The following is a 20,743-nucleotide window of genomic DNA, read 5'->3' on the forward strand; positions in this document are numbered from 1 at the left end:
AAAATTCCCCCAATATAATGAACATGTAAATAGTCATTTGTATTTGTTGATAAACTTCGACCTTTGAAATGTATCAATACCTTTAACAAGGAATGATTCTGAAAAGGTTAAGGCTTATGAAATCTATTTCAACATTTTTTGGGGGGGAGTAGAGGGAGAAGGATTTAGGGTTTTATCAGCTGGGACCCACTTCAAGTACATGTAATCAACTCCATACTTTTTTCATGCTATCATCTTTATAAATAATTTTATCAGAAGACTTGAACCTGCATGAAAGTAGTGTGTGATCATCATAAATTAAGCCAGAAGTTGAGTTTTAAAGAAGGAAATAAGCCCAGATTAAGACTACAAAACCAAAACTTTTTGGTGTAAAGAAAAAATTACAACATGAGATACATTGAGAAAACAGTGTAGTGCAGAGCAGTGGTAAGAAGACTATTAATTTTCAGCTATAGTGCAGTGAGTAGCACAGAGGAAGAATGTGCACACAAGCCACTACCAGAGCAATTAATATAGTATATACTTGTTCTGTGCTTTTCCCTGAAACACATAACAGTGCAGCTACGTCTTTAATCAGAAAAGTGAGATTAACTCAAGTTATTCAGGTCCTAAAAATAAGCACAGATGGAATAACCAAAATATCTGAATATTCAATTCCCATTGAACTAGTGTGTTTATGTTTTTACTGTTCAAGAGATTCTACCTTAGATTAAATGAGCAAGTCCTTCAGTTTGTGGAGTGGGAACTGCCAGACCACTTTAAACAAAGACTGGGACAGTAGTGAGAAAACAAGCAAATCTGCTTTAATCTGAAAAAGATGATTTGAACAAGAGTTCTAACTCAATCCTTCTGGTATCTGACCCATTGTGAAGCAGGAATGCGTTAACACAAACATTAGATTCAGAATTCTGGAAAAGAAAAGGCTAACCTTACCCAGATGCTATGGAACCATCCCCAAGTAAGGCTTTAGTAAGACAAACAACATTATTCAGTCAAACTTCACAGATTGCTTAAGCACTTGGCTTGAGAAAAGAGGAGAAGGAAGAAGCAGCAGTTAATCCTCCAGGAAGAAATCCTAAAGAAATCCTATCTGGTCATTTCTGCGAGAGCAGATCTGGTATGAAAAGTACAGTTTCAAGATCTGTTTCTCCAAGATCATCTTGTTTTGTCATAAATGCTGTAGATAAACAATAAGCATGTGTATCTTATGAAAAGTAGCTATTACTGTAAAAAAAAAACCCAAACCACCAAAACCTTCCTCTCCCCGCTCCCACTCCCCAAACTATTAGGTGGTACAAAATGGATGTTTATCAAGTGACAAAACATGCAAAGTTGCACTAGCAAAATCCCATTGCTGTAATTGCTTTGTCCTTTCTAAACTAGGAACTCAACAAGAAAGAATACTTGTCAATGGTGTTTTGGTTGAATGAACATACTTTCTGCGTAGCTTCCACATGCCAAAGTTCTGAGGCCATGTCTCTACCAGCAAATTAAACAATTGTGGTCATGAGCATGTGATGGTCTTTGCTATGATGTTGGTAACAATGTGGGACACAGTAAATTATTAAGACAGTCTCTGGCACGAAGAACAACCAACATGGTACTCCCAAGAAAATCCTTTGAGTGATTCAGAACTTAACTTGGATCAGTGATTACTAACCATGAATTTCTATGGTACCATGCCACTGGCATACTCCTAGGTCAGTCCTTTACTACTATTCTAGATGTGTTTCCCCCACAAGCATGTACATGCTCTCAAGTCATGACAATATATTCTTGTTATGATCCTATAAAAACTCGATTTCTGAAAGCTTTAAAGAATCTTTATAATTTTTCTCTGGCTTTAGAACACCACCACTGATTGTGGAGGAAGAACATAGAAAAGCAACATGGGACAGAGAAAAGGCACATCAGAAGAGGTGGGTCTACCTTGCTGCCTTACCTCCGAAAACAGCAGGTCAGTTACATTCTGAGTCAGTTATACGTTTCAAGTCATTATAATCTAAGCTGAAAATCAAAATCAGACTAATGGATTGATCGTTGCAGGTCATGCAGATTAAATAAGATCAAAACAAAGTAGTAAACAAGGCATAATCATATATATTCAGAGAACTTGTCTTTTATTGACGATGCTATACAAACATTATATGCAACTGCAGAAATGTAGAATTGGTCCAAAAAGATTTTTTGCCAGAATATAAATTTACCCTTGGAAGTATGTATTTCTTGTCATTCTACATGTTAAAGAGGGTGTGTTGAACTACCAACCACATAATTTCTCTACTTCAAGTTCTCTCTAAGGAGGGTGAGAATCACAACACAGGAATTGGTATAGGGACACTGACAGTGAGAAAAATATTAAGAGGTGAAAAATTTTAAAAAGCTTTAAGTTACTGCACCTATCTGGTGCAGGCAGCTTCTTCAGGTTTCCTGTAGGCTAAGTTTAAAGCAGGAAAAAGAAATAAAATAAAAGAAACCCCCAAAAACTTGAAGTAGTCCTTTATCATTCAATGAATATTAGAAAACCAAAGGTCTCCAAAGAAGCCACTGAACAGCAGGCACCACAAACACACCACTTAAAACAAAACCCTACGGTCTCTAAATGAAGATACCAGTTTCATTTCCCCCTCTTAGACTCTGCTTGGCCTGGGCATTGCATAGCTAGCTAGTCCAAACTTGGCCTTCTGGAAAATGCTGTGTTTGTACTACAGATAAGCTGAGTATGAAACTCACTGTTCCAACATTTCAAGGAAGCAGAGCTTTTGTTTCTTCTAACAGCACTCTTTTCATATAAAGAAATGAATCAAGGATACTGCAAACACAGAAATAAAAACAAGCAAAGAACATTTTACCCAGTACTTATTGATCTGGATTGTCATAATTCAAGGCACAAATCTTCCATCACGCTAATTAAGTAGAAAGGGAGTCAGAAAAGTTATTGATGAAGGAATACACAAGATGAAAATACATTATACATGAAGCTATGCCTATGTTGATCATTTTTATATTCTGCAGAAAGATTACGTTATAAGAACAGAGGCTGAATGTCCCAGAACCACCATATTAGCACAGTAATTTCTGGTGAAGTAAATCAAAGAGGGCTTCCAGCATCTAAAAAAAAAAAAAAAAAAAAAAAAAAGGAAAAAAAAGGAATTTATGGCATTATATTGCATTAGCTAAGTGACCCCATGCTGATTTATTACACATCTCAGGTTCATTTCTTTATGGAGACTATGGTTTCATGTTGTGCTTCCTCACCATGAATAGACAGCTTTCTCACCACTCTCTCTGGCTTTTGTCCTGAAGATTCTACATTGAGCTACCAAATTCAGCCAGGGGAAAATTGTACATTCTGAGTAAATTTGCTACAGTTTCATAAGAAAAAAGAAAAGCGGGGTGGGGGGGGAAGAAAGAAAGAAAAAAATCTAGGAAAAATATTAGCTTTATATCAGAGTTTTGTTTTTAAAAAATACAGAGACCATCTCTATAACTTCATCCAGAGTGCAGCTGTAAGACCTCTATTTCTGTGTTAAGAAAATACTGGGAAACCTAATCTCAATACCAATCACTTGTGTTAATTTGATTAGTAGAAATTGTGCAAAAAAATACTGGTTTTGTACACCATCCCAAAGACTACTGGTTACTCTGCTTGTCTGACTTTAGGAAGGAAAATCAGGCCAAAGGACATGCAGTGAGAAGCCAACTTGTGATACGTCAGTGCCCACAGCTACAAGAAGCAAACCTTGAAGACATCAACATAAAACAAAGGGAATTTCAGCATTTCAAATGTCAGCAGGGGATTGCAAACTGAATACAGTGCCTCCACAATCTCATTCTTCCTGTTACATACATGAAAATAGTAACAAATATAGAGCTCATCAGTAGCCCAGAAACAGCGTGAAAGATGCCAAATGGGAAAGGCTGAGGAGTAAACAAGGAAGTCAAAACTTAGGGTCCAGTTGTTTCCTCGGCTAAACCGGCACAAAGCCTCCCAGTTTCTGAGGACACTCTCTTATTTGAATGCTGTATCAAATTTAAATATCATCAAAATAGCTGCTGTCACATCTCCTAATGGTTTATAAGTAATATGAGAATATAGAAATAAGAGTACTAGCACAGCAGCCTTGATTCATTCCACTATGCGAAAGGAGAGTTGTGCTCACAAAGAACCTTAATCAATTCAGAGTATGGCTGCAGGAGAAATAATTTCCCCAAGTTTCACTTATTTTTTAGCTAAGCCAACTCCAGACCAACTTGTCAGCTTTTACATATTACACCTGCTTACCCAGGGTTCTTCAAAAGCAAAGTTAGTTATATTATAGAAGGGCATGGTCTTCTAATGGAGTAGTTTTTATCATACATCATACAAATAACTATGCTACATGTCAAATCAAAGACTATGAAAAATAGCTTTCACAAATGAATTATTTAAAAATTACCCTTTAATGTTTAATTAGTTGATACTCTTACACCAACAGTCAAATCTGATGATTTTCCTTATAAGTACTAACTTGTGCCCAAACTAAATAAATGTATTCAACAGTCAAGAAGCAGTGAAGACAAAGATATACCATCTCACATCTTAGCCACTAATTCTGTTCTTTGTATGCAGTGTCCAGTTTCTGCAGTAAATGTCATCTGAATGAATTCTGTGGAGCAGGAAAACCTTTATTTTGTCATACTATTGAATTTCTAGTTGGTGTGTGTTTTTTCACAAAGATTTGATAACATTTATTGCAGCATTTCCACATAGTCCCTATACATTAGAATCCTGATACTGTGATACTAGGAAACACTCCTTATTAACACAGATGCAAAAACAAAAAATCCAAAGCCTACATTACTTGCTGTAAAAGCGTCATTGAATCTGATAACATTTAAGATAAGTTCTGAAATGCAACATGTAAATCATAGAAGTGATTTATAACAAGGCTTCTTATTTAACTAAAAAACTACAGTTGTCTGTTCAATCTCCAAAAGGCTGGTAAAGTACTTCAAAAATGCCATTGTCTTAAAAAGTATTTTGCAAATCCTCCTCCTTTTTTGAGGTTAGAATGCAAAGGTATTTATAATTAAAAGAGTGTCAAGAACCACACAAATTCAATTAACACACTGCTGGTGAAAGTCCTTGTTCACAGTAATTCCCTGAAAACCCACTAATTCCTGGTTTTCTAAGAGAGAATGTTTGGATAATTTTGTAAAAAACAAACAGAAGTAATCAGGAATTGCCTATAATCTGTCATTAAAGGACATAAATTTCACTATTTGTTTCCATACAACAAAACCTTTGTGAAAGAAGTGGTCCAACTTCTTGAGATGACTGTGCTTACAATTCTTCCTGCTACACCTTGTGATGTTTAATTTTAGCTACACACAAAGGAACACTGATATCAGATTTCATCCTAAGCATATGTTGCAAGAACATGGCGAAGTTAAAATTTACCTTCAGAATTTCTTGATAATTTATTCTTTTTCAAATCTTGTGCAACTACCCATACTTAAGGACTAAATTCTGATGATTACTTATTGTGTGATTCCAGTGTAAGATTTGACTGTAATTTTTTGTTGGAATTAAAGTTTCGGGAAGGAAAAATCAACAAAACAACTTAAAATTTGAAGTGTAGTTTATTTGTAACATACCACTGCTGTGCAACTATGTACTAGAGAATGTTTTAAGCATTAATTGATGTTCAAGTCAACAGGATTGCCGTTTCAACTTAAATTATATCTCCACGTTGTGCTGCAGCCACCCAAGGCTGACACTGAGGAACCCAGGCACAAGGTTTCTTAAAGTAGCAGCCTCAGAGCCAGTGCTGGTGCAGAGGGGGAAAACAAAGAACTTTGTGTGCTCAGGATCCCTTCCATAAGAAAACTTAGATACAAAACACGGTGCCAAAGAGAAGTACAAGAGATTTAGACGGCGCACGGTACCATGCTGTGGTGTGCTGCCCAAAATGACTACTCTCATGGCAGCAATTTCAGACTCCCATGACCTGCAAATATCAGTAGAAGCTATTTGTATTGCTTCTTGGAGTTTCAATCCATTGGACAATTTTTTTAAGGTTATAAAATGTGTCAAAATGTAATTCATACTGTGATGGCAAGAGGAAATCACAAGACAATAGCAGGATTCCACTTTTGGGAAGAAAATTATCAGCTTGACTCTAAACACTCAAACCCTTGAGTTGCTATAAACAGTTCTTCCAAAACCTGTTTGGATTTCTTAAGAGAGCTCTGTGCCGTAGGTTTTGTTCACATCTGATTGTCATTTTCAGTGTGAGGAACAAAAGCACATTTGGAGCTGATTTGGATGGACACTGGGAACTTGTTAGAGAACAGAGGAAAGGAGCTGGGTTGTTGGTAGTTGCCTTGTTTGGAAAATATACTATTGGATGGAAAGTCCTTAAAAACTTTGCAGCCTCATATCAGGGTCACAACAATTATTTCAAGGTTTTAAACATTATTGGGATCACGTTTCCTCATATTAATTGTACCTGCAATGAAAGGAAACTTGTGGTCAGGATAGTACTCAGCCTGACAGCAAGTAGCTGCTCTAACTTGTTATAAAAAAATCCCAGTGCTTTACTAGTAAAAACTGGTGTTGCAGAACAAGCCTGCCTAAGCTTTGCTAATTAACCAACATGGCTGTGTGTTCCTTCATGTGTTTGAACAGCACATTTAAGGCTTTTTCTCTTACATTAGGAAAAAAAAATGAATAAGAGAAAACTTTTGTCATGCTTCCTTTGGTGGTGGCAGAGACATATAGACCCATAACATCATTAAACTTGTGGCATTATCATCAGAACTATTTTTGGAGGACAGTTTGAACAAAGCTAACGAGCCAGCTTGGAATGTGTGGTAGCTTCATATTTATAACATTCATCTGTTTTTTATATCCCTTATTTTTAAATATCTTCCCAAAAGCTGAGAGGGAACATTCGGGCGTATCATTATGTCTTACTTGCTGTTACAAATCCCAAGCCTAGATCGCACCCACACCTTTGTTTCACTCACTCACGGCACGCACAGCAGCGAACAAAGGAACGCCGACAGCGCCAAGTGGTCGCCTGCCCAATCTGTTCTTCAAGAAGTCAACATATGTATATATGCGCTGTGAGATGTTCCAGGTTTTAACAAGATCTCAAATCACCACATAAAATGCTTCAAAAAGCACATTGCTACAAGCTTGGCACATTCAAGAAATTCCTTGGTTCTCTCCGTCATCTTTTCAGGAGAAAAAGCTAAACTGTTTTTTCACTCTAAGCCTATAGTTACCAATTCATTTCTGCAGAGCTATCTGCAAGCATTACTCCAAACAAATCAATTTGCATTTCTACTAAAAAAATAAAGTAAAAATCATTCTTTGAAAGTCACTTAAACTATTCCTTCGCAATGGCTAAAGTTGCTTTATGATTTATTTTTTTAACAGAAAGCTTAATGCTTAAAGTACAGCAATATAAGTAAATGACCACTTTACTGAATTAAAAGGTGATGAAGAAGAAACAGTGGAATTGTCTTTGTACGTGTCCTCACATACCCCAAGTCACTTCTCACAAGAGTTTCGCTATATGATTCAGGTGATACAATTTCTATGCTCACAGTTGAACTTCACTGGGATGATATCCTACAGGATTAAATACTACGTATGTCTGAGTTGCAAGTTTGAGTTAAATCCTCCAGCTGAAGCAAACAGGTGTAACTGTGAATGAATGGCTGTTCTCAGCTTTACAGCAGCAGAAAACCTTGCCCTTGCTGTGCCTACTTTTAAAATTAGAAAGATAAAGGATAACATGCTTACCACTTGGAAATCAAAATGGCACACAAACTCCAATACCGGCCATCTCTTTGGATTTAACAGAGCATATCCCAATTCCATGTACATTTTTACTATTTTATGAAGAGATTACCAATAGTTTAAAAATATCTTTTCTATCTAGAAGTACAAAAGTTCTATATTTTATTCTTGCTGAAGCACATCCACTAAGCTTTATAAGGCATGCCAAATTAATAATTGGGAAAACAAAAAAATATGTTAACGATTTATTTCTTTAAAAACCTACAAGCAGCTCTAAAGAGTTTATGGCTCACCAGCTCCTTCATGGTTTTGGGCACATCAGTCAGGACCTATTTTTCCAGAAATGCTAAAGGGACCCACAGCTGTACCAAATGAGAAGGAGATTTAGCGCTTGATCCTTTTTAAATGAGGGTCCTCAATCTCTTCACATCTCATTAAAAAAAAAAAGCCTAAATCATAGAGAAAATTCCTTATTACCAGAGAAATTCAAATCTACACAGCTGGCATACATCACAGCAAACCTTGTTTAGTTTTGTCAACTGCACTCACAAAATAATGCCTAGAAGTATTAACTTCAGAGCCCCCTCCTTACTTTAGTTTTCTTCACAGAAGGTATATATATGTAAAATAAAATTTTATAAAATAAAAAAGGAAAGCATGAAAGAAATGGAAGTAATTAACATCAGTAGAGTCATGTCATTGGCACCAGCAGAGAAAGGTGCAAAGTGTCTTATTAATGGGAGATAAGCCAGAGTAATAAAAGAGCTGGATAAGAAAAGTTAAGGTACTGAAAATACCTGGAAGTTAAACAATTGGTTTTAAGAAAGGAACTGAAGATGGATGTTTAAAGTGTGTGATATACTTGGAAAAAGCTGTGACTCCGAAAGTGAGAAGTGTGAAGGAATGAGTGAGAAAACACACGCTAAAAATAAAAAACAGACATGAAACATTGATGGACAGATAAGAAAAGTTAGTTTTGTGTGAAAGTCAGGCAAAGAAGTTAGAAACTTGAGCAGAGAGGAAGACTGTTTCAAGTGCTCTATATTGAGTACATCAAAAGGAAGATGAGAATATGTTCTGGTCATGAGGAAGAATGAGAGTAATGGACTTCATAAAATGCTGAAAAATATGAGCTGTTAATACATAGAAAGGAATCAACATTGGTGCCAAAATGTGAATATAAGATTATGAGTCAGATTCCTAATGTAACAAGGGTTTTCAATGAAAATCATAAGATGGTCAGTTTTAGGGGGTTGTATTTATTTTCTAGACTTAAGTACATTTTACTCCATTTTTGAACTAAACAAAAGCAATGGTTTGTGAACTTTCATCTGAAGTGACTAGACTCTGCATTCGTGAAGCTGAAGACTGATTTTTCTCAAGCTGAGTGCCATACGTCCTGCAAGACTTCAGTGTTGCTTAGTCTGATCAAGTGGTAGGATATCCTCGAGTTACTGGAAACATGGCCAATGAGATGCTTTCCTGTTCTCCTTTCCTCTGAAACAGCAGATACTGATCACTGCCAGAAACAGGATACCAAACAAGGCAGATTTTGACCTAAGTCAGTATGGGAATTCCCCTAAGTCATACAAAGGACAGAAAAGCTTAACAGTTCCTGCCCAGAGTTTTCAAATCATCTGTGCTTTGCTTTTCTCAGAAAAGCAAAGAAGATCAGAATGAAAGCATATGGAGATCACAGATCAGGAAAAATACATTTTCTAAAAATAATAGTCATCATATTTAATTCTACTGTATTAGATAATATTAAGAGTAGAACATGCCAAAAATGCATTGTATTGTGAATTTTAAGGATGAAAAACCATCTATAAATGGGATACTTGTTTGTACTTCTTTGAATGGCCCTCACTATTTCCTTCCTGAGATAAGTGAACAAGCCAGCAGTATATCCTGTGTGAAAAGTGTGTACAAATCTGGGTTCTTCCAAAAATTAAGGAAAAAATATACAAAAAACCCACATTTGTTATGTCATTAGTTAAATTAGTCAGAGAACAAGGCCAAGTCACTTTCAAGAAGAATAAGATGTCAGAACTTGGAATAAACTTCATTCAACTTAGTTTTGATCACCCTTGAAATCTGAAGATGTATGTTCTCTTTGGGGTTTTTATAAACAAAAATAAAAAGGGCACATAAACGTCCAGAGACAGAGCTCCTTAACCCTCAGTGACTCAATGTTTTTTTGGTTTTGACAGAAAGAAGGAAAATATCAGTGCTACCCAGAATACACTTGCTATTTTTGCTACTGTTCTATTTCTAAAATAGCATTAAGTTTAGTCAATAGGAGTAAGCAGCAACAATCGGCACCTCATGCCAGGCGTTCCACAGAGCCACAAGGAGCAGCCAACTCAGGCATCACAGCAAAACAAGGCTTCTCTTTCCACACCACAATCCTTTGTTTTCTCAGAGACAACTTCCAGGGTCCACACATTTTTCAAGACAGTGACTTTAGAAAACCCGCAGATTAATGCAATTATACTTGTGATTGATGTACATCAGGCATTGCCTTTCTGAAAGACTGGCTGCAATCCTGTGTTTAGACTGTCAAAATGCCATTGAATTAAAAACATTTTGGCTTGGCATGGCCTAGAGGGCAAGATTCTCTATTCATTACTTTTTGTCTCTTTAAAGCTGCAGCAATGGAGCTCGACTTAGTGAGGATCTTGGAAGAGAAACTGTGCAGACCTTATATATCTCATCCTGTGGCAAAACAGAATCAGCTGGAATCTGAAGCATAAATCTATGACAAAACATGAGATTTTTATGGTGGTTTAGCTTAAATAATTCATTAGCTTCCTTGTTCAGGTTCAGTAATATGTTGTTGAGGTGAAGAAAAGACTAAATGAATGAATACCCCTACAAGACTGTTTTCTCTGAATATTTTATAGTCTTGCAGAATTGAAAACGTTTGAATGGAAAAAGATGTGGGAGCAGCTTTGGAGTGTCAAAATCAAAATGCATGCAATATAAAAGGCAAAGATGAGATGAGAAAGCTTGCAGCATGGACTGATTCAAATTATTTTAGTGACTCCGTGGAATTCTGGTATTTTGTCCTTTCTCAATGTGTAGGTACAGAAAGAACAAATCCATTTTAACCTCTTATTAACAGTTCTAATGCCACGCCACCTATGATAACTACTAGCAAACTTTGTATCTATAGTGACTAACAGTGACTTGACCTGTTATTCTTCATTCTACAAGGAAAAGAATGACAGAAAACAATCAAACTTAGGAGTATTTAAAGCAATTCCAGAAGAAAATCTCACTGATAAATGTAAGTAAGAGACAATTGCCTTTCTGAAAGGAAGTAAAAGAAAATTCTTTATTTCAAAATATGAAAAAAAAAGGCACTGTAGAAATTAGCTTGCACTTTAGGACTCAGATATGACTGATACAGCTCACCTTCAACACACATCATTCTGTTCTTTGAAACTAATTTGCTAAATACACTTTACTACCTTTCTTATTAGTAACATTCTTATTAGCAATAATAGTAGCTGAATTTTCATAAACACATTGCATTACAGAGCAAAACAGAAGTAAAGCAGCAAAATAAAAAAGGCTAATGTTTAAAGGATTTACAGTACATTATGTAATTTAGTTATGAACTGCTATCTATTTCCTTTTGGTAGAGAAAAGAACATATGTATTTTAGAAGTAGTCACCTTAAATGTTCAATCAAGGCATTAAAACAGAAGCCAGTGATTTGAGACCAATGAATTTGGATCTAAGTGACTTGCCCATGCTCCATCCCAAGGCAGGAACACAAATATGATAAAGATTTAAGTAATTACGACTACGTCTGTATGTATAAACATATAACTCCTAAAGATACCATCTCAATTTATTATTTTACCAGCATATCAGCACATTTTAAGGTTGAGACTAATAGGCAGCCAAATTCTTTCTCACCGTGTACTTTTGGAAAAACATACTTGTCACTTCCAGCATCACTCAAAACTCTTACTATTTATAACATTCAGCTGCCTCCTGCACAGATAACTATGAAAAATTCTCTCACTCCCATGATGTCCCTTCTAAATATTACTAAACTTGTATTTTCAGGAAGTTCTGGTTTTTGGTTTTGGTGTGTGTGGGGTTGTTGTTTTTTAAACCAGATTAATTTGGATCACATTACAATACTGATATAAATATCACAAAGGTCTAGAAAATCTTCTAGAGTTTCTATACATTTATGATGGTGTAACAGAAACACAAATACAGGTTGCTTTATTAGTACAAGAAAAGAAAGCGATTGTAAGCAACAGCTTATAGGCCATATACTAAATGACATCTGTTTCCTTGTTACATACTGTCAAGGCACAGCCACCAGATCTTATAGCAAAGTCTCTGTTCGAACAAGGAATACAGAAGTATTCTGCATCACCAGAGGAACACCTTTTACTTATCATCAAAGTTATCAATGTGTGGCCGTCAGTACACTCCACTTATAGCACTCACGACTTTCAGAGTTGTTCTTTTAAAACATGTTATAACAGTGTATAGAGACGTATCCTCAGACTCACGTTTTAAGAAACCTTAAATACCTCAGTGACCTCCCCATCCATGTGTGATTCATCTTGCGTCCTATATTAAACTGCAGACCTGCTTGCCTAATTATGCTTGCTATTCAAGGAGAAAAGACTTTAAAAGACTCACTTCTTCTAACTACTAAAATACAAGGGTTTAATTGCTGTATTGAGGTTTCCCAGGTGTAAGATATATACTGTACTATAGCTGTTTAGACTTGACTCTCACTCCCACATTTTGACCTTTGTTACCAAGTCTGCACTGATTTGTTTTGTAAGTGTTGACTTCACCTTCCAAATCAGGGAAAGTCTCAGTAATATCTGTGAGAGCAGCTTATTCTTTGTGTAGACATGCTTCATCAATTGCTACTGAGGGAATGTGGCAAACAAAATCCATGGCTATAAATCATTAGAATGTCTTTACTCAGAGTGAGCTGACCTACCCTACTCTCTAACTGAAAGTAAATAGCTCATTAGAGGAAGGAAGAGCACAGAAAAAAAACCCATGCTTGTGGGAAAAATTAAATATCTCTATTCAGCTTAGTTTCCATTTGTTGTAGCCATGTGTGGGTAGAAGTTATGACCCCTCAGAGCAGAGGTGAACACCTCAGTATGTTAGGCCTCTCTGCAATCTCTGACTTATTCATTAGCTACAGGATTATTTTCTGTATTATTAATTAAATTTTGGCACAGATGGTAGTGCCAAAGAAAGAGAGAAATATCTTCTGGGTGTAGATTATAGTACGTCTTCCGGTGAATAGCAAAAAGACTGTCACTACTACAAAAGCCTCAGCCCAACTGGAGACATACCATGTAACTTTAATACACAGTCTCCACACTTGTATCAACAAATACACTTCATCCCCCTTTCCCTCCACCTCCAATCACCTCACAGGATGTTCACTTTCTCTCCAAAATTAGCAGAATTTTACTCAAGACAATTTGGACATACCAAAGTCTGCCTCCAGGGTAAAGTTAGCATTAAAAATAATGTCATCTGTCAGAAATTAAGGTTAAGAGACTAGTAATAACTTATATTTCTGCTCTACGGCTGCATTAATTATGTTTCTTTGTGGCTATCAACTAAATATTTGCTTGACATAGCATAACAAGTAGAAGGATTATTTCTGAATGCAGATCTTCCTGACAGAAGTCTCTCAACTGCTTCTTGATGGGAAAACGAATTTCCTGACCATTTGTCTTATGAGAGAAAAGTAGAAAAACAGCACCTAATCTTTGTGAAAAGATTACTTTGGTAGATTTATTCCCTTCAAGGAAACAGAGTTTCAAAAATTAGATCAGTGTAGTTGTTTCAAGTCTTGATTCTGCATTGCGCCGCAGCTTGCTACACAGCTCCCTTGAAGACAAGGACTTCATTTGGATTATAACCGTGAGACAATTTGCTGTGCACTATGTCTGCTCCCGTCTTGCTTTTTTGATTTAACCCTAGTGTGAGCAATTAAGGCAAATTGGTGGTGTGGTACAGATTTATGCACAAAGCTGCAGCTTATTTGTTAATTTCCCTGGACACTGCGATGCAACCATGACCGAAGCACTTCTCAAAATTTTAATGAAGAGAAACAAAAATTTCATTCAGCAATTAAATTACTTTCTAAAGCTTCTAAATAAGAAGCAGTGGTTTAGAAGATTCTCAGTAAGCAGAAGTGTTTTGATGGTTCAGGAGTGATGGAAATACATTCAGTTAAAGGATGTTCATATAGGGCTTTGCTGTAAAAAAATGCAAGTAAGACCTGTAGATTATTTTGGATTCTCCCCCCCGCCCCAGTAAAATTCCTGTTAAGTATTTCCATTTTGATTAAGGAAACGGTCTTTTTTGAAGACACTGTGACACCACTTTGCATTCTACTTCCATCTGATATCACAGAGTTCATAATTTTCCTCCTGTGTGATGCAGCTCTCCCATAAAGCTGTGATATGTGCATTGTGAAGATTTTTTCAGAGGGGTTGACACTGCAACATGTTTAGAGAAGTTGCTGAGGGGTATAACAGCAAACACTTGGAGCTCAGTCAACTGCTGCCTCTCTTACAACCATATTGGAAATGAAAAGAGAAGCAGATACCAGTAGGAAAATATGCTAAATTATTGTCCTTTTCATAATATTTGTTCCAATGGTAAATGATAAGTTTTGCTCATCCTTTCTTCTTAGCCCCCACAAGTTCTGGTGCCTAGAAAGGGACTTATTTTCTCAATCTTATGTTGGTGAAACTCAAGCTACCCCCACTGCTCTTCTAACTCCCAAAGGCTCTTCTATCCCTCTGCAAAACCAGAAAACTATAGTTGTTACCTGTTTCTAAATACACCCACTACACATTGATGGTCTTGAACACAAAATACAAAACACTTGAATGTATTTACCCAGTTATATATAATCGTTACCCAGTATCTCCAGTTTTCCTCTCCCTGAACACCCCAGTAGTCTAGCTATATCATTTACGCCACATGGATTAGAACATTTTACAGGAATGTGTCCTTAATTTTTTAACTCTTTTTAGTCGCTACAAGTTTTATACTTCATTTTGTTCCTTTTATACCCTCACATAGCAAATGGGTGGTTTCTAATGCATAAATAGATCAGCAGTAAAAATAACTTGTGAAACATAGCAACTACTCTCTGGAAAATGACTTTCACATCCCTTCTCTCAAAACCTCATCAATGAAAGAACAACTAAAAACACAGGAAAAAAGAAAAGTTTCTCTAGCCTTGTATCATTACACCTAAAGTTGGAGAGTCAAATCTCTTTTAGTGCATGTCTCATTCTAGGAGAGTTTGAGTACTGTACTCTGACCTCACCACTACCATCTTACTCATGGCTTTTATTTTTTTTTTTTTATTATATATTCTTAACCTGTTTCTTTATTCTAGATCAAGAGTTATTTGGATAAAACCATTTCTATGAACACATTAAAGAATTTGTGTGGAGAAATGTTTGAGTATGGTTTGTCTTATAGTTGTAAAAGAAAGATTAGGAGATGAAGGCCATTAGTGTAGGTTGAATGTTTTCAGTCATTTCCAGGCTAATAAGAGATGAAGCAGAACAGCATCTGTCAGGGTTAGTAAGTTTTAAATCTGCATAGATCTCTACAAGTGGAATGTTCAGATTAGCCTTGCTTTCTGTGAGAATCCTGAACTGCAAATACATCAGGCCCTGGTGGAAATTCTGCCCTGGCAAATCCAGAGATCTGGTCCCATACTTCTATATGGCAAATAGCCTTCTGTTGTCCATTGGTGAAGACAAACTGTTGCAGCTGTGACACTGGCATTCAGGTTATCATATTGTATTACAAAGTCTTTGCATCATAAGTAGCATATCAATAAATTAAAAAAAAAAAAAGCACTTTATTTTCTTGAACATAGCTTGGCATGCCTAAAAACCCACCAACCGCTTGTCTCTACAAGTATCAGTGCTCCATTCAACCTTTCACCGAGAGTCCAGGTAATCCAAGTGCTACCTATGGAAACCAACCTTGGTCATCAGTCTGCACGTGGAGCATTCGTCAACCAAGCTTGGTCACACATTTCAGGATTTCAGCTTTTGAAACAATATCTCAATATTAAAGTACAAGTGATATATTCTCAAAGAGTCAATAATGCTTAACAAGGAAAAAGTCTGTTTTCTATACACAGAATGTTAATTTAACAATACTGTTGTTCTTGTTCTACTGTTATTATCTCTGTAATATCTTCTGACATACCTGCAGATCCTGAATAAATATGCCTCAGGATTGGTACTAGCATCAGAATTGAAAATGAAGTGATATGGAAGGTTAAGATTTTTCACTTAATGAGAGAGATGTTGGAAGCAATTTAATCTTTAATCCTGTTGCAATGGGTTTGATTAAAGCAAAAACAAAATAAAAGTATGGTTAATATTTTTCTGTCCCAGCAGTGTTTCCATGCCAAGAACATCAGGCAGTTTCAGGACACCACTTTAGTTTGCCAGAGTATTTCCTTTTCTGTATTTGCACTTTTAGGTGTGATTTTAAAATTAACACATCAGTACTACAAAAAGAAAAGCTTTTCTTATGTGATAATCTCTCTGTATTGAATTCTCTGCTCTATATACAGAATATCATACCATACTTAATTTAATATCATAATACATTATACATTTTAAATAATAAACACCTCATAACACAACTGAATATGTGAACAGCTGATGGAACAGAAGGAAAAAGAAGCTCTGTTTCTACTTTTTTGTAGGCTGACACTGAGGACTTAAGGTTATGTACCTTACATTACCATTTGTTGGTGATTCGAGTGATTTTTAGAGGAGAATTATTTAAATTCTCTATAAAATGCAGAAAATCTAAAAAAAGCATTGAGCCTAAATATAAGATTCCCAAGGCTGCAACTGTAGAGGGTGGAGTACGGTGGGGCAGAGGAGCCAACACTGACAGACCCCAGTGCAGCACACTGATGGAGGATGTGGATTTCATTGAAGATTTCCATACTCTTATTGTTACCTGAAAAAGTTAAATTCTAAGAGCAAAATTTCAGTTACTTCCCATAGCTCAAAGTTTTCATTTTGCCTATGAAGGCCCATTGTTGGGAAACAGTCTACTTGTGAAGAAATAGGGTCCATCATTTTAACATAAGCAAAAGCTGTTTATTTTTAGCAATAGCCATGACCCAGCAAATAGTAATTCCCTTTAGGAACTGACATGTGGAAGTCAAACAGGACTTGTTTACACTGACCCATTCAGACTTCAGCCAACCCAATGCAACACTGCAAACTCCAAAGGGCTTGCTTACTGTAAACACTGGTGAAATAAACATACCAAGAGAAATTTTAGAAGGCAAAGGATAAGATTGCATTTGCTTTAATTTGTCATCCATAAAACCCCCAAATGCTAAGACAGCATATCTACATTTATTTGATTCTTCCCACGGTGGCAAAGAAAACCCAAATCAAGAAAATCTTAAAACTCTGACAAAACATTTGTTAACTACTCTTGCTAGCACTGGTCCTGCTTTAGGAATAATAAACAGTGTTTGCAATGAATATTTGCAAGACATAATTATTTAAAAAAAAAAATAATTATTTTCCCAAATGGACAAATACCAACAAGATCCAACTTTTTAAACTATCTTTCCTGCACAATGGTATAGTTTCACAAAGAAATTTGCTGCTTATACTGAAAGTTCATTTTATCCTTGATTGACTGGGTAGGCTAGAACAGATTACTTTGATGTTTAGGGTACGTGCAAAGTATAGCAGCTAGTACAGGGATCATAAGATGATTAAGGGAGTGGAGCACCTCCCTTATGAAGAAAGGCTGAGGGAGCTGGGTGGGTCTCTTTAGTTTGGAGGAGACTGAGGGGTGACCTTATTAATGTTTATAAATATATAAAGGCTGAGTGCCATGAGGATGGAGCCAGGCTCTTCTCGGTGGCAAACAATGATAGGACAAGGGGTAATGGGATCAAGCTGGAACACAAGAGGTTCCACTTAAATTTGAGAAAAAACTTCTTCTCAGTGAGGGTGACAGACACTGGAACAGGCTGCCCAGGGAGGTTGTGGAGTCGCCTTCTCTGGAGACATTCAAACCCACCCGGACATGTTCCTGTGCGACCTCACCTAGGTGTTCCTGCTCCAGCAGGTGGATTGGACTGGATGACCTTTTGAGGTCCCTTCCAGTCCCAAACATACTGTGATACTGTGGTAAGCAAGTGAAAGCATGACCAAAATCAAGTTATCCCTTTCGGGGATATACAAATCAGAATACATCTGTAGTTCACAAGAAATTAGGATAATTATTCTTAAAAGGTATTTCCTACATGAATGACCATCCAGTACTTTAGAAGACTTCAAGAGCATAACTGATATTTCACTGATTAACTGCAGATGTGTCGCCTTGATTATATTAGACTATCCAAGGCAGCTACATTCTGTATTTTTCATTATTAGAAATTTTCAGAGTAATTAAAGTTTCACGACGCTTATTTAACTGACATTTTTGTGGACCTATTCTAAATATATGTAACACCTACCACAAAATAAAAACAATAAATGAGGCACAGTGGTCATAAAAGAAAACAACTTACAGCAGTTAGAGCATATCCTGTTCTCTCTTTATAAGTCCTCATATGATTAAAAAAATACCAGAAAAAACAAAGCAGAAGAGAAGCCACAGTACTGAACATTAGAGAGCACAGCTTAGATACACACCTGGCAAAGTCTAATACCAAAAGGGCTGCTGGGGCCACTCTAACTTACACAAAAACTATGTCACCTCCTACGGAAAGCCCATTTTCCAGGTAATGTAAAGGTAACAATCTCCTGGGCTCTTCTTCCCTATGTGCTAGAGTGTTCAGGAGACACTGAATTTTTAAACAGACATATGATCTACCATTTATCTAAAGTAAAATGACTCTATAGATTGCACGCATATGACAGTAACAAATCCTGTGTTTATCTTATTGAGTCTTACAGTTTACTTGCAGCATGTTATATGAGTAAACAGACACAGATTTAAGGAAATAGTTTATATAAATGCATGCTTACCAGCTGGTGCAGAATGCGAGCAGTGAAGTTTAAAACCATGGTAATCAGCACACGATTCACCGAATTTGCCTTCCTTAAAATCTGACTTGGAATCCTTTTTGTTCTCAATAGTGTCTGAAGAAAGCTTATCCAGTTCAATTATCACAGCTGACATTGTAAGATAGTCTCAGTAGAACTCAAAACCGAAGGTGAATAAAAGAAGAAGCCTCTTTAAGTTCAGCTGCCCCAGTCTGTAGTCTGAGGAAGAATAACTTCCTATCAAAAAAAACCACCACAATCCCTGAACTGTAATAGTGCAAAATGTTTTTAAGTCGATGACTGAGAAACCATATTTCCATGAAGCTATTCTTCCAGCTCCACAGCATTTGCTAAATTTTGGAGCTCTTCTTTAAGGTAGAAAAGCACTACTTTAAAAAGTTCTTCTGTTCTTGCAGCGACAACAATATTATGGCATTTCTGTGTAGCTGCTGCAAAAACAGCAAGGATAAGTGGACACATCTGTACATCTGCTAACTTGCGGACTTACTAACTTTGTTTTAAGAGTCTAATTCACATTTAGTTACCCACTGGTCCAGCTGGGAGGGGCTAAGCAATACCAATGGGAACAAGTGCATCCCCACGCCAGCCTGGCAGCTGCACCCCGTGAGTTACTTGTGCTGCAGTTCTGTTTCCTCAGTGAACACTCAGGTCTTTGTTTGGGATGTGTGCTGCAAGACAAATGACCACAAACTACATCGTTCCTTGAAAACAAGTAAAACAAGAAACAGAGAACTGTTTCTCAGAGCCCTGTGCTTAAAAAGTTTATTTCTAAGGAAACCGATGCTAATAATATTAAGGAAAGTGGTTTAGTCTTCTAAGCTATTTAAATTTTCCTTTCCTTAGGTACAAGTAAACCTCAACAGAAGACAAGAAAATGATCGGTTTCATTCCAGGCTCCGTCCCACCAGCCAGCCGGGGAGTACGATAAGCAGCTCCAAGAGAGTCACCCACTGGCGACAGTGGGAAACGACACAACCACAGAACCCAGAGCAGAGCTGGGCAGGGGATGCTCAGGAAAAATACCCTGTAAATGCCCTGCAAACTCGGAATTTCCCTTGAGAACATCAGAGCTGATAAAGCATGAATTTTCATTTATAAAAATATATGACATGGGATTTTTTAGTAGGAAGTTTGCCAAGTCTTAGCTAAAGAAAAGGTGATACAGTGATTTGCCAGCTATTAGCTCCCTAACAGTTTCTCAGCTTCTCTTTGGTCAGTGGGAAAGAGAAATAAATCATGGAAAACAAACAAACAAACCAACCAACCAACAAACAAACCAAACCCAAACACAAAAAAAGTATGCGGCCATGCAGATTTTACTAAACAGTCCCTTGTCCTGGAACAACAGGACAAATCCCAAATCTCTACACTCAGCTTGATAGAAGTGAGTTCTTGGGGCTGCTGCTGCTAACACAAATCAGGTTTAAACTGAGCTGCTGATGGTACCTTCAATGATCTCTGTGCAAGCAGGGAACAGGTGGAGATCCCTCATGCTTGCACAGGAAACGTATCCTCAACCAGGTCACAGCTCTAAAGGGGGGAAAATGAAAGCTGAAAATCAATATACTTCCCCAAGTTAAGGGAACTTGTAAAAGACAATTACTAGATGGGTTACTATCACAGTAAGGAACCCAAGTGAGGTAACAAGACTAATTCAATTAAGTAGAGCAACATGGAAATGAGACTGAAAAAAGAAAAGAAAAAAATCACAAGTGAAGATTTTCTAGGAGGTCAGAAATACTATGTGGCAGTTGTCTGTTTTTCATTTCGCTGCAATTAATACACATTATGGGTAAGAAAAATAGAGCTTGGTAAAAGCGTCACAACACTTAGAAAA

General features: G+C 36.8%; 1 protein-coding gene across 1 annotated transcript in view; it reads right to left on the reverse strand.

Moving 5' to 3' along the window:
* The window catches only part of ANO3 (anoctamin 3), a 183,149-nt gene extending 163,640 nt beyond the window's left edge, over positions 1-19,509 (reverse strand). Inside the window, exon 1 of the mRNA XM_005499334.3 lies at positions 18,868-19,509. Within this exon, the coding sequence (XP_005499391.3) occupies positions 18,868-19,021 (154 nt within the window). The 5' untranslated portion in view covers positions 19,022-19,509. The remainder of the gene's footprint in view (positions 1-18,867) is intronic.
* Between the last annotated feature and the right edge of the window lie 1,234 nt (positions 19,510-20,743).

Source organism: Columba livia, chromosome 5 (assembly GCF_036013475.1).
Source record: "Columba livia isolate bColLiv1 breed racing homer chromosome 5, bColLiv1.pat.W.v2, whole genome shotgun sequence".
NCBI lineage: Eukaryota > Metazoa > Chordata > Aves > Columbiformes > Columbidae > Columba > Columba livia.